Here is a 14,882-nt window from a genome sequence, read left to right as displayed (position 1 = left end):
ACTGCGCCCGGCCTGATACTTCTTCTTGGAGCCAATAAAATCACAAAGAAAAGTTTTGCAAAAGCCTAAACATATTCCTATTACAAACATCTCTTTGCTAAAAGACACTTACCATAGGATCTTTTATCTCAAGAGTAGCCTTAAATTTCTCTATACAACGCTTCTGAAGGCATGGGATGGTAGTTACTTCTGGACTGGTAGACAAAATAAATACTGTGACAGCAGTAAGTAGACTAACTTCATCAAGTTCTTGGTGTGTTCCATCGACTAAAGAGAAATGATCTATTAGAAACAGATATTTACTGCTTTATGTATCTGTGTGAAGCTGTCTTTAGTTTGGTAGTAACAATTTCTTTTGTATATACAACAGATACAGACAATAAACACTGACTGACTTTAAGAACACTGGTGAATGTACATATTAAGATATGCGTTATAAGTAATTCCAGAGACAAGAATTATCAAATTAGTTATAATATTCAGAGGTAAAGACATCAGTAAATATATATACACATTTACCAGGGACATACATTTACTAGTTGTGTGAACTTGGACATCTAACTATTTTCAGTTTTTTCATCTGTAAAGTGGAAATAACAACAGTACTCATATTGACAGAGTTGTGAGAAGTAAATGACTTAATCCATGTAAAGCATTTAGAATAGCGTACTACATACACTGCTCAATATATATTAGCTATTATGTTATTATTTTTACTGCACAGCAATACAGAAATGCTTGGACAATTATTTTATTCTTTGTTAAGTTTAAAGTATTTTGATAATTTATATAGCAAGTGAAAATACCTTAGCATTTTTTCTATACATGCCATTTCACAGCAGGGAAAAACCTGAAAACAGCTGTGTAGGCCACAATCATTTGAAGGAATTTTCTATTAGAAGTAATCTACCTTCATTTTCCAAAGCCATACTCCCATTAAATAATTTTAATGAACCTGGTGTGAAAAATCAATGTTATTCGAAAAAGAAAGGTGTGGTAAATTCAACTTACTAAATTGTTTAAGAATGGCTTGTTACTTATGAAGAAACTATGTATGTATACAGTAGCTTCGGTCACATTCATTCAACAAATACTTAAGAAACCCTATGTGCCAAGCCCCTTTCAGGCACTGAGAATACAACTTATAGAGAAGAGATATTAGGTTATTAAGTATGAAATGTCCAATTTCCTTAAGTACTAAGTTTGACAGTCGATATCTCTTGACATTTCACTTTGACACTTCTCATTTTATTTTTATTGTAAAGGTACATCCTCAGTCTTTCAAATGCACATTTTAGCTTGTGATTATCTTTCAAAAAAATTCTTGGAGCAATTCTTATCAAATCATGGATAAGTGAAAAATTCGTGTTATTTTCGATTATGAGTTCCATTGTGGAACCAATGCAGCACGGATAGCTCAGAAGTATCAACAAAGTGTTTGGGAAGGATATTGCTAATTGAACACACAGTACATCGATGGGGTTTCAAAAGTTCCATTCTGGTGATTTTCATCTTGAAAATGAGCTACGTGGGCAACCTCAGACCAAGGTGGATAATGATAAGCGGAAAGCTGTAGTGGAAATGAATCCACCTCAACCTACACGTGAATTAGCAGCAAAGTTTGACGTTACTATTCCAACAATATTGAACCATTTGAAACAAATCGGCAAAGTAAAGAAGCTGGATAGATGGGTTCTGGGTTAAAATATTGACCTGACCCTGGCCAACATCTTAACAGTAACCTCATGAGAGACCGGGAGCCAGAACCAGCTAGCTAAACTGCTTCTCAATCTCTGACCCACAGAAACTGTCAGATAACAAATGCTTGCTGTTTTAAGCTACTAAGTTTTGGGGCAATGTGTTATGCAGCTGTCATGATCAGCTCCTCTAATTTCTCTCAGTAGCTAGTCTAAATCCTGTTCTAGCCTCGTTCACTGATACACAACCAAAAAACCCATTTTCGGTGTGTGATGAAAGAGACAAGCTCATCATAACGCTTAACATAAAAACTTATAATGTATTGTTTTCCATTCTTACCTCCTGTTCTTTCCTCATACTGGCAGAGGTTAATCCTTCTAAATGTGTTGTAAATTTTACTCCTTCTGCCTAGACAGGGATGCTGCTTTCCTCTCTAATACTTCTTACTTCAATCCCATCTCTCCCTTTTTTTTCCTCTGTATGAAATCATGCTAGAGTCTTGCCTTTAAAAAAAAAAAATTATTCCTTAACCCCACACCTTCCCTTCAGCTATTTCTCTTCTTCTTGTCAAGAAGAGCCTATACTTGATCTTTTTCCTTCCTTACCTCTCATTTGTTACCTCAACACTGTGAACTCTATCCCCCATATTGTTTTGCTTCTCTATAGTATTTTTATACTCCTGACCACTCCTTCTCTATTAAAACTATCTTTTCTTGACTTCTATGACTACATTATTTTCTGAATCTCCTCTCACCTTGATTTTAGTCCCTTCTTGCTCCATAAACTCATGTCAGGTGATTTCATTATCCTATAGCTTGTGCTGACAACTTTCAAATACGTGTACTACAAAATTATCTCTAGCCCAGACCACGTTCTTGAACTCCACACCTGTATACATCTGCCCCACTCACTTATCCGACAGTCACTTATCCGACTTATCCCAACTCACTATCTTCCCCTGAAAACCCTTACTTGGTTATTTCTGTTAATGGCACCAGAGGTGCTCAAGTTACCCTACCCTTCCAATTTCTAAATCAAACTATCAGTAAATTCTGTTGAAAATTGCTTAATATTTTATTTTCATCATTCCACTCCTCTTTATCCATACTGCTCTTATCTCCAACAGTTTGGCTTTCTTTATGCTGCTGCCAAGAGTGATCCTTTAGAAATGCAAATCCTATCACATTACTCTCCTTCTTAAAAAGCCTGTTATGATCCCACATGCCAATTAAAGGCAGTCCAAATTACAAATCATGCCCAACCCTCCATAATCTGGCCCCATACACCGTCCAACTTTGTTTCTTTCCCCACTAATTCGCCACCTGCCTACTCTTTCCCCTAAACCCACACTCTCATTGCTATACTCACTGTCCCTAAATGTACCATAATATTTAGGTCTCCAGGTTTTTGATCATCATTTCTACGATGTCCATGTGGAGAAAGCTTTTTAATCCTTTAAGAAATTGACTCTTCTGAGAAGGCTCTTGTGGTAGATACAGAGATGCACCACTGAGATCCCCCTTAAGAGAGAATGTGCTGCCCAGCTGTGAGGCGTGTGATCAGCTATCAGCTCCTTGAGGGTCAGCTTCAGCTATAGAGAGCTGCCTCGCCTGAGATCAAATCCTTCCTGGGGCAGCCCACATCTGAGGTTAGAGTATGAAGGCCAGGCCATTTCTGTCATATATAAGACACTCTGATGGGCAATCTCACTCCAGAGCTCTCTTGAGAGGTTCGCTGAGATTTGTTAGGGAAGTGCATTACAGTTTGACTTCTTTTGCCCAATATTGCCTTCTCTTTTCTTCACAGATGTTGTTCCTTAATACGCTTCTTGCTCCCCAAACTCCATCTAAGAGTGTGCTTTTAGAGAACCCTACTTGTGACACTAACTAATTTACTCAGTGCTTATTACTCACATTTTTTTTGCCAGTTAGTATCCTTTTTATCACACTACAAATGCAGTGATAAGACACTATTATTGCCTTCGAGAGCTCCTTATGGTATTAATCACACCCTACCACAATTCACAGGAACCAGATGCCATTAGACTCCCAACTTTGGGCGAAGTGGGTGGTCAATAAATGCTGAATTCAACTGAAAACTTTTAACATATGAAACCAAATATGGTGAATTGGGACATTAACAGAAGCAGGAAGGCAGGGATAATGTATAATATATCTTTTTACAATCACTTTTTACAATCACTATAACATACTGTTGAAAATAAAAACCACACAACAATAAGAAAGGAGAAAAACAAATTTTAATGGATATTGAAAATACTGGCTATCATGTATTGATATATGCCAGGTAATCAGTAAGATGCTTTTGACGTATGTTACCACTCTAAAAATTTCTGCAAAGTAACATTCTTATTTATTAATGAGAAAACTAAGGCTCAAAAAAATTGGGAACTTGGCTAGTCACTTAGCTATTAATAGTAAATGCTGGAGTAATTAACCAGATTAGTCTTATTTTATATTTAAAATGTATGGCTTATGCACATTTCAGTATATTGTATTAAAAAGTTCTGTTAGCTAGACATGGATCATATTACATTTTTAAATAAACATATATCTGAAAGTCTTCCACTGTCAACTTAATGTATAGGCTGCCTGTCATTTAATTGCATTAAAGGTTAAAGATACTAAAATGAGAACACTGGTGTTTTCTATCTATCTACTTATATGTATCCTCTCAATACACAGTGAGTCATCAATATTCACCATATTCACTCATCTCTAGGTTAGATGGCCAAACATGATCAAGTAAATAGCTTATCCTCAGAAAACTGTTCCTCTCACTTTTTAAAACAAACTGAACAACTGCTTCTAAACAGCCTTAATTACCTGGATCCCAACAGTCAAGAACTGTTGTTAGAGCACTTCGGAGAAGGTCAGTCCAAGCAGTTTGGCTCTTTTCTGCTCGGGCCATGGGAGAAGATAATATTCCTTTTAGAGCCTGCAGGGAAGCTGCAACTGTTGAAGGTAACTGGCCCCCAGGTAACTTCACAGCAGTCTCTCTGAGGACCCCAATTGTGAGGTACAATATAGTAGGGAGAATTGAGATGCTTCCTGTAAGATACATTTTTAAAAAACACTCTGGATTTCAACATACACACACACACACACACACACACACACACACACACACACACACACAGTTCCTAAAAAGAAATCATCAATGAGTAAGACAATGTCAGAGATTTCTATAGCTTTTAAGATTATTTTTCCCCCCACCCCAAGATTATTTTTCATAAAGGAGTATAACTGCTAAGATAATTTAAGTGACTTTATTAAGATTTTAAGTTTAGATTAAATTTTGATGGTTATAATTAGAGATATTATTTAAATTGAATCACTTAGTATCAGTATGTTTTTGTTGTTGTTTTACTTGGCAGTTGACAAATGATTATTTTTTACTGTGGTAAAATATATATAACATAAAATTTACCATTTTAACCACTTTTAAATGCACAATACAGTGGCATTAAGTACATTCACAATTGTTGTGCAACTATCACCACTATCCATTTGAATATATTTGATATTAAACTCTTTTTCAAGAAATTTGGGGAGATCCACTCAGTATAAAATATTAAGTTTTCATGCCCACTAAGGAGTTGAAAAGTCAGTTATAAGTTTAAAATATAAGCAAAGAAACTAAAGCTAAAATGGTCAATTTAATTTTCTTAGAAGATACTCAATAAAACTCATATGGTTTATTTTTACCCCTAATTCTCTGCTAGTCATTTTTCCTGCCACTTCTGGTGTAAGACAGTGTGAGAACAAGGAGTGTAGGTTTTAATTCAAATTGAAGCTTCAAGTCATGAAGCTGTAAATAAGATAGTATATAAATTGGTCAGGACACATTTGAGCAGAATATACTTACCTATAAGAAGTATTTTTTTTTTGAGACAGAGTCTCACCGTGTTGCCCGGGCTAGAGTGCTGTGGCGTCATCCTAGCTCACAGCAACCTCAAACTCCTGGGCTCAAGCGATCCTACTGCCTCAGCCTCTCGGGTAGCTGGGACTACAGGCACGCGCCACCATGCCCGGCTAATTTTTTCTATATATTTTTAGCTGTCCAATTAATTTCTTTCTATTTTTAGTAGAGACGGGGTTTCGCTCTTGCTCAGGCTGGTTTCGAACTCCTGAGCTCAAACAATCCACCCGCCTCGGCCTCCCAGAGAGCTAGGATTACAGGCGTGAGCCACTGTGCTATAAGAAGTATTATTAAATTCTAAATACCTATTATGTGCTAGATTTCAGACAGCATATAAAATTTGGTTGGAAACAAGACACACACATCTCTATATATTTTCATCTTCTATCTATGATAGTCAATTACATATGTTAGGTCTGGAGCCAAAAGAGAGACACATGAAGCCTCATGTGTAGCAAAATGCTGTTTATTTTGAGCATCTGGGTGAAGCCAAAGAGAGTCCACACTGAGGTAGGGGAAAGCCTTGGGTTTTATAGAGGGTTTCTCAGGGGGAAATGAGTACCTGGGTCAGAACAGCCACTATAATACATTTTTTTAAACAACCAATTTCTGGGACCCCTGCATCAGTCTCATCCTGTAGAGATAAGGGAGGGGGGTAGCTTTGTCCTTATCAGGGGGGATAGGAATGCTGGCTGCAGATGTCTATTAGATTTACAACGTCCGGGGACTCTCCAGACTCCTGTGGCTATTGTTTTACAAGCCTAAGTTTTCCATTAACCGCATTCCGTCCTATGCACACTTTGTTCCACCTGGAACAAACCTAACAACATATAATGCCTCTATATGACAGATAAAAGCTACAGACCTACATATAGAAATAACCTATGCATATACACGAAAAGACAAAACTCATATGAGCTAGAGTTTTTAGGGAAGCCTGTACAGATGAGGTAGGCCTGAAGTTAAACTTTGAAGGAAGAAAAAAATTTTAAGCAGAGAAGGGTCATTTCAAATCAAGTGACAATATGGAGAATAGCCCAGAACAAGGATGAACATGCAGCCTCCTGGGTTTAGCATTTGCAGACAGAAGGCATCAGGAAAAGGCAATGACTCAGCAGAGCTGTATGGAGAACCATAAATACTATGTTAAAAGAGTATGGACTAAATTCCAAACAGAAGTGGATATGAAGACAAACTTGTGTCATCACTGAGGCAGGAAAAGTCCATAAGATATTATATACCAAAAAATGTCCAAGAGCTAATACTTGCCACTGCTTGGTTTAAAATATTGTCAATCATAGAAGAGGATATCCATCTATAGTATTTGCTGTCTCTATATTTTCACTCTTTTAGTAAAAAAAATTACTATATAGAATGTAATCCTAATCTTACAGGATAGAAGACAATACCCAAATGTTTGGGTTAGTATTCATTTAATGAGACAAAGATTAGCAACTAGGCTCCATTATCTATTAAAACCACTTCTCTCCTTCCATGTTAAGTCAAGCAATCATATACCACAGCATACCTTCAGGAGAGCACACTGCAGGAAGTTCAGAGAGAATGACCAACGCAGCTGAAACCAATCTACTTCCATCTTCTGACAACACATGTGGCTTTGTAGCTTTTACTCCTGGGCTACCTGTCAATTTAGGATTGAGTTCTGGGAGCTGTCTAACTAGAATGCATACACACAATTCCAGTGTCGCAAAGACCAAAGACTTCCCAGGCACAAGTCCTCCTGTGTCCTTTCCCTCTCCAAACTCTGGCAGGGTTTCCTTTTCAGCAGCCCCATCATCGACTAAAAGACAGAAAGAATAGTGTTTAATAAATACTTTGTGCTTGCTTTGCTTCTGGTACATGGCAATTTAGTTAATTTCTGTTATAGGTAACACATTTAATGACTAAAGTTGTGGGTTATTAAAGATTGAGTGAGGAAGCAGTTATGGAGGTAAAAGTAGTCACCTTTATTATGACTTCTTATTGCAATGGATCAAAAGAGATCTTTGTAACTTGATCAGCCTTAAAATATTGCTTGGCTAACTCCTTGCTGTTAAGAATGTAAACCTGACAGCTGGAGCTCCAGCAGTGACAATGTGACCATAGGTATTGATAGTGGCTGGGAAGAAAGATAGAAACCTAGGTCCCCAATATCTTTAAGAAGGTGCCATACCAGCCCCAGATTACCTCATTCTGGACTTCCTTTGAGATGAGAAAATAAATCTTTGTGGTTTAAATCCACTGTTTTCTATTATATGTAGTCAAATGTAATATGAAATGATAAACTCACCAATAGCATATTAGACTTGTTAATGAGCAATTCACAAAAATAAGTCATCGAAAAGTGTCAGTAGTTCTTTGTACATTGCTAAACATAGGTAAAGCGAGTACTCTAGGAGTACAAGGAATTTTTTTCTCCCAGGTTTTGCTAAAATTCTTATTTTCCCAAAGAATTGTAGTTTAGCTACTGATAATATCCAAGCTAACATGTAGAGGTGAATGAAAATGGGAGGATGTAAAGCCATTCCTAGACATACTTCATTTTTACTATACAAAATACATTATCAAAACTACAAAGATATATTAAATAATGTTTTAAAAAATAATAATGCTATTTGGCATTAAGGGTTAACATTTACCTTCTGCACTTCGTCTTTTCTCCTTCACGTGTTCTTGAGCTGCACAGATAATCTGCCTTACCACTTCAAGTGAAGCCAATTGAATGGAAGGCGATTCTCTGGTCAAAATTACTCTATGTAGCACATTCAGCAACTCAATACCCAAGTCCTATCACAGAAAATATGTAAGGGACACTGTTTTGGAAATTATACTTTTTTTTTTGGTAAAAAATACCCATGTTAAATGCCATGACAAAATTCAGAAAAAAAGAATACAACAAATTACTAATAAAAAATAAAGACGTTAGTGCAATGAAGTTATGTAACACTTGCTCCACTTTAAATCAACCCCAGATTATTTATTGGCAAATCTTGTGGGAGATGGCACTATCACAAAAGATCATTTTCACACAGGTACTAAACTGGGAAAACAGAAAAGGGACCTTCCAAAACAACATCTGAAATTTGGCTAAAATAATACAAGGGCTGACATGTAGATTCCCAGATTTTTTTTTTTAAGAGACAGGGTCTCTTTCCCACCTCAGCCTCCGAAGTAGCTAGGAGTACAGGCATGTGCTACCAGGCTCGGCTAATTTTTTTTTATTTTTTGTAGAGATGGGGTCTTGCTATGTTGCTTAGGCGGGGCTCAAACTCCTGGGCTCAAGCAATCCTCCTGCCTCAGCTTCCCAAAGTGCAGAATTACAGATGTGAGCCACAGCACCTGGCTGATTCCTAGATTTATATTAAGGTTTTTTACTAATAATAACAAATGAAAGAGAACTATGGCATTAAAAGTGGATTGTAAAATAATAAGATAGAATGGATAGTTCTCAAAGAATAAAATACATTGGACAAATACCATTCCATTCTCTCTTTTTTATTGATTACACTGGATGCTTTCTTTCTTCTTTGAAAATAACAGAGTAAGACTGTCATTATAATACTTGTTTTAAACATACAGAGAAAGTAAATACAAAGAGTTTAAGATTCGTGCAAGTCCAATGCAAGTCAGGTAGGAACCTCATGCTTTAAACCTAATAAATGTTAGTGTTAAACACTTAAATAATAGCTAGTCTACGTAGAGAGAAAATCATACTACCCATTTATCTTAATACCTAAGAGTCAATGATAACAAAAGTAACATACTGGATAAAACATGATGCTAAGAGTATCTGCTCAAATGCATACTTATCCTTGAGAAAAGTAGTCAAAGGAAGTGCCATATTTTGTACAGCAATCCTTTTAACCATGGCCACTACTGAGTCAGATCTTAGTGCCTGAGTCTACCTATAGGCTAGGCAGCAGTCTCTTAACAAGACCTGGAGGGAGAACTCAGCCAACAAGAATACTTTGCAATGAACAGTAATTACACGAACCAATTAGGTTCTCCAGGGGAAATGCAATACAAGATACAGACATATACAAAGAGCAGGCTGCACAGAAGCAGGAAGAGACAAAGGATTAATGCCATATATAACTAGTGGCTACTGTTTTGGACAATGCAATATAGAACCTTTCCATCATTGCAGAAAGAAGCAGAGAAAGAATGTGGCACAGTCAGAGGCATGATTGTGCCTGGGTCACCACATATGCTGATGGCATTCTGGTTCAAAGGCCTAGCTGTGCAGCTGTTTAGTTTTCTTTGTTTCTCCGTGTTCACCTTCTGTTTGTTGTAGTAACCTGAACATGTTTCTGTTCCTTCAAGTCTACAGAAGCCTTACAAAAAAACCCAAGAAATCACCTGATCACTGCCAATTTTAGACCTGGGCCAAGGAACATCTAGAAGTGCCTGTAATGCATGTAAACAAGCAGTAATGCTTTCCATGGTTGCATCTGAGCGTAAGGAACACAGAAATTCCACACTGATTCCTGTGGAAAGCGAAAAAGAGAAAGAGGCTTCTTTGAGATTCTCAGTTAAATAATTAATCTTCTATTTTGACAAGATACACAAATAAGCTTAGCAAAATAGTAATGGAAATAAATCACAAGGAATTTAAGACTCTAAACAATTAGGTGATAAGGCAAGTTCCTTAACTGTTTTCATTTACACATACACAAAGAACAATCTCAACTGGGCTTGTACACCAGTTGCTTAGTTGCTGTGAAATAGTTCAAAGATGCAAAAATTACAATAAAATTGTGCCAGAGAACTTAACATACAGTTTCATAACTTTATATTGTCTAAAATTTATTGAGTGATTATCATGTATCAGGCACTGTGCTCTACATGTATGATTCTATTAAATACTCATAATAACTGATGAAGTAGGCGCTATGATTACTACTCAATTTCAGACAGAAATGAGCACATAGAGCTTAAGTAATTTATTTATTTATTTAAAAATTTATTTTTAATCAACAAATAATAATACTGAGCTTGAGTAATTTAATTTGTTCAAGGTCAGTCACAATGGTGCACATCAAGAATTTGAAGTCAGGTAGCTGAACTGAATACCTGTGCTCATAATAACTCTACAATCCTTCATTCTATAAGTTTGTTTTTAAAAAGCTGTCATCCTAAGGCAACTGGAAATAAATTTTTAATATACTCAATGATAGAGGAATCTGGTCATGTCTAGCCTAGGAATGAATAATAAAAGAAGTTCTATGAATCATAAATCTTAATTTAATCTTTTGCCTGTATGACACTCATATTTCATTTAATCAATAACTTCTTTATAGGTAATGATCTTATAGTTTGTTTCCTCAGAACTAGGTTAAATATGGAAAACTATTTATTCCATTTATTGTAGAAGCTTACTGTGTTATCTCAGGAAGACATTTCACTTTAAAAAATGAAGTTTCAGGAAGGCTAAAAATGGGTTAAATTTCATAAATCTAAAAATCTTAGTAATCTTTTATCTTTTATTGAACTACTTTTTAGAACCTTGCAATCCTTGAGAACAAGGGGGAAAACTCCTCAGTATATTGGTATTTTTTAATATATATACTGAGAAATTCAGAACATTTGGAGATACCACATGGAGCTTTTAAAAATCATGTGGGAAAGAGCTAGGTTTCTCCTACAATTTCTATAATTGATTCGACTTGATGCAAAAGTCAACTTGTGATAGGGTTCTAGACTTAAAAATAATCAAACTTGTCATTTTACAAAATGTATACAAGTTTACCCAGTATACATATCAAGACAATCACTAACACCTAACAAAGAATAAAGTGACAGCCATCAAGAGGAAAGAGGCAGCAAGGCAAAATTTAAGAATAACCCCTGTAAAGTGTAAGCTTGTAAGCTCTTTTACTGACCTAAAATAAGATAGAATCTATCAGTGTAGACATCCTCAGGAGACTTTACTGTAGCCCCGGATGACGAGCCCTGACACATGGAAGTCGGTGTTACAGGCCTCGAGAGATCAGATGCTCCTTCATCTGGGTCAGCAACAACAAAGCCTGTGCTTGTAAGCCACAATGCTGTAGCATGGAGGATAAGTGCCCAGGAGTTGTAATAATGCCACTTTGCATTTTCACTAGTCTCTGCTGTGTAGAAAGCACCGCCTACCAAAAAGGGAAGCAGTTTCAGGAGGAATAGAAGAAGAGATTAGGTTCTAGTACATTTTCTCTTTTCTCTGTCACAAGCTATGGACCATTTCTATCACTCTGAAAGTTCCTTTGTACTCTTCTTCAGTAATTCCTCTATACCCCAAGGCAACTACTTCCTGATTTTTATCAGCATAGATTAGTTTTGCCTGTTCTTGGATTTCATATAAATGGAATCATATATACAGTATATATTTGTTTGTGACTGATTTTTTATTGGCCTACAAATGTTTTTAGACATTCATTCATGCTGCTATGCTACCAATATTTTGTTATCAATGTTTTTATTTCTCCTAGGAATACAACCGTTGGGTCATAAGGCTGATCTACCTTTAACTTGTAAGGAATTTGCAGGTTAATTTTTTTTTTCTTGAGGCAGAGTCTCACTCTGTTGCCCCAGCTAGCGGCATCAGCCTAGCTCACTGCAACCTCAAACTCCTGGACTTGAGTGATCCTTAGCCTCCCAAGTAGCTGGGACTACAGGCACTGCCACTGCGCCCAGCTAATTTTTCTTCTATTTTCAGTATAGACTGGGTCTCACTCTTGCTCAGGAATGTTTCAAACCCCTGAGCTCAAGCAATCCTCCCGCCTCAGCCTCCCACAGTGCTAGGATTACAAGCATGAGCCACTGTGCCCCGCCCTTGCAAGCTAATTCTTAAGCTTTTATAATCAATTAATATATAATTAATTATATTAATTCTCCAGGAATGGAGAAAGACCTGCTTTTATAATTTATTAATAAAATATTTTAAAACAAAATATGTGTATATGTGTGTTTAAAACAAATACCAATAGCCATTTATCCACTTCGAAGACAGACATTAACATTTTGCCTTCTTTTATTTTCTTTCTTTTAGAGATAGGGTCTTGCTCTATTGCCCAGGCTGGAGTGCAGCAGTGCAATCATAGCTCACAGCAGCCTCGACCTCTTGGGCTTACGTGATTCTTCTGCCTCAGCCTCCTGAGTAGCTGGGACTACAGGTGCACACCACCATGCCTGGCTAATTTTTTTTCTTTTTTTTTCACTTTTTGTAGAGACAGGGTCTTGCTATGTTGCCCAGACTGGTCTCAAACTCCTGACCTTAAACAATCTTCCTGGCTTGGCCTCCCAAAGTGCTGGGACTACAGACTCGAGCCACCACACCTGGCTTTATTTTCTTAAACTCCCCTTATTTTTTTCTTAAAAAACCTAAACCTTTGTTACAACAGTAAATCCTTGCCCCTCCTTTTATTACCACTTTAAGTCAGTGTGAATCATCAACAATGATTTTAATACTTTTACAATAATGTACACATTCATTAACAATGTAAGCTATTTTTTAGTGTTTAAAACTTTACTTAAAAGGCATCATATTGTACGCATTCTTTTTGAACTTGTTTTTTACCTGACATTATGTCTTTGAGATTTACTTATGTTGATATATGTCTGTCATTCATTTTTATTGTTAAACTATATCAATAAATCTGTTTATTTCCGTTTTGTTTCCATTTTTATGCCATTGAAAAGTACAATATATACGTAACCTAAACATCTGTACCCCCGTAATATGCTGAAATAAAAAAAAAAGTACAATATAGAAGTTGCTTCTTCCATAAATAACCTAATCATAATCTTTGTCCATTTGCTATTTGCTGTTTGTCATTTTCTTACTGATTCATCAATCCTTTATGTATATAATTTAATACTATTCCTTTGTGGTTGCGTGCCTTACAGATATTCTCTCCCAGTCTATAGCCTGTCCTTCCTCTCACCTTTTTAAAACTAATGTAATCAGTCATTTATGGTTTGTGTTTGTGTGTATTACCTGACACATTTTTTTACTTAAGATCATAAAGATCTATCCGTTTTACCTTTGGCATTTTGACCTTTAGTAGAACTGGAATTTACTTTGTATGTGTGGAGTGGAGATAGGGATCTAATTTTTATAGTTACTAATACTGCATTTTATGGGTTGGTTATTTGGTAGTCACTGGGCGTGGTGATTCCCATTTATAATCCCACTACTTTGGGAAGCCAAGGAGGGAAAATTGCTTGAGGCTAGAAGTTAGGGGAAAATCACTTGAGGCTCGAAGTTAAGAGACCAGCCTGAGCAACATAGTAAGACCCCTGTCTCTACAAAAAATAGAAAAATCAGCTGGGTATGGTAGCGCACACCTGTAGTCCCAGCTACTTAGGAGGCTAAGACAGCAGGACGGCTTGAGCACAGCCCAGGAGTTTGAGGATGCAGTGAGCTATGACCATGCTAGCCTGAGCAACAACGTGAGACCCTGTCTCAAAAAAAAAAAAAAAGCAACTTAAAGATTTTCAATTGAGGAAATAACAAAATAAAACAATGAAATATTATTTTATTCCCATCGGGTTAACAAAAATCATTTAGTATGATAATATATCATGTTGGGAAGGTATGCAGAAACTGAAACATGTTGCGGGTGGGTGTATAAACCGTTATAACCTCTTTAGAGAGTAATTTGGCAGTATATTGTGAGGTAAGATGTACATGCCTTATGATCTTGTGAATCAAATTCTGGGTGCCCCTAAAGCAACTCTTGCGTGCTTATCCTGTGAGTGAAAATTATTCTGGGGAAAATGTTTCAGATAAATGTTACCTGCTAAAGAAGAAATTTTGAAAATATAAGTTACTGTTACTCGAGGAATTATCTAAATATGTTACCTCCTTACCCTCAGCAGGAAGTTGGGAGGCAAATTCTGAAGGCAAAGTTAAGAGAGCAAAATCTTGAAGCGCAGCAAGCCAGAGTCTGCTTAGCGTGCTGAGATCTGTGTAGACTAAGTCAAGTAGTCCATTTGATGAATATGATCCATTTCTGACACTTTCTTCTAAATAGGTGATAGTCTTGAAAGTCTGTTTGTGGTTTTTATGTCTTTGTACAGCAATTATATAGACCTGTTCAAGGTTAATTTAAAAATAGGAAAATCTTTTATCTGCTAAGAAGGTGCCATAATATTTTTATATGTTGTGTAGAAAGCACCGCCTACCAAAAAGGGAAGCAGTTTCAGGAGGAATACAAGAAGAGATTAGGTTCTAGTACATTTTCTCTTTTCTCTGTCAC

At 36.5% G+C, this 14,882-nt stretch overlaps 1 protein-coding gene across 1 annotated transcript in view; it reads right to left on the bottom strand.

The window, feature by feature from the left end:
• Positions 1 to 14,882, bottom strand: part of HEATR5A (HEAT repeat containing 5A) — a 127,822-nt gene that overhangs the window by 23,700 nt on the left and 89,240 nt on the right. Inside the window, exons 27-33 of the mRNA XM_012647877.1 lie at positions 14,494 to 14,716; positions 11,523 to 11,771; positions 10,000 to 10,127; positions 8,280 to 8,427; positions 7,169 to 7,441; positions 4,545 to 4,769; positions 113 to 267 (exon numbers count right to left, since the gene is read on the bottom strand). Coding sequence (XP_012503331.1) covers positions 113 to 267; positions 4,545 to 4,769; positions 7,169 to 7,441; positions 8,280 to 8,427; positions 10,000 to 10,127; positions 11,523 to 11,771; positions 14,494 to 14,716 — 1,401 coding nt within the window. The remainder of the gene's footprint in view (positions 1 to 112; positions 268 to 4,544; positions 4,770 to 7,168; positions 7,442 to 8,279; positions 8,428 to 9,999; positions 10,128 to 11,522; positions 11,772 to 14,493; positions 14,717 to 14,882) is intronic.

This window comes from Propithecus coquereli, unplaced genomic scaffold (assembly GCF_000956105.1).
Source record: "Propithecus coquereli isolate 6110/MARCELLA unplaced genomic scaffold, Pcoq_1.0 Scaffold273, whole genome shotgun sequence".
NCBI lineage: Eukaryota > Metazoa > Chordata > Mammalia > Primates > Indriidae > Propithecus > Propithecus coquereli.
Note: the sequence above shows the minus strand (reverse complement) of the source record. Positions and strands in the feature narration are given on the sequence as shown.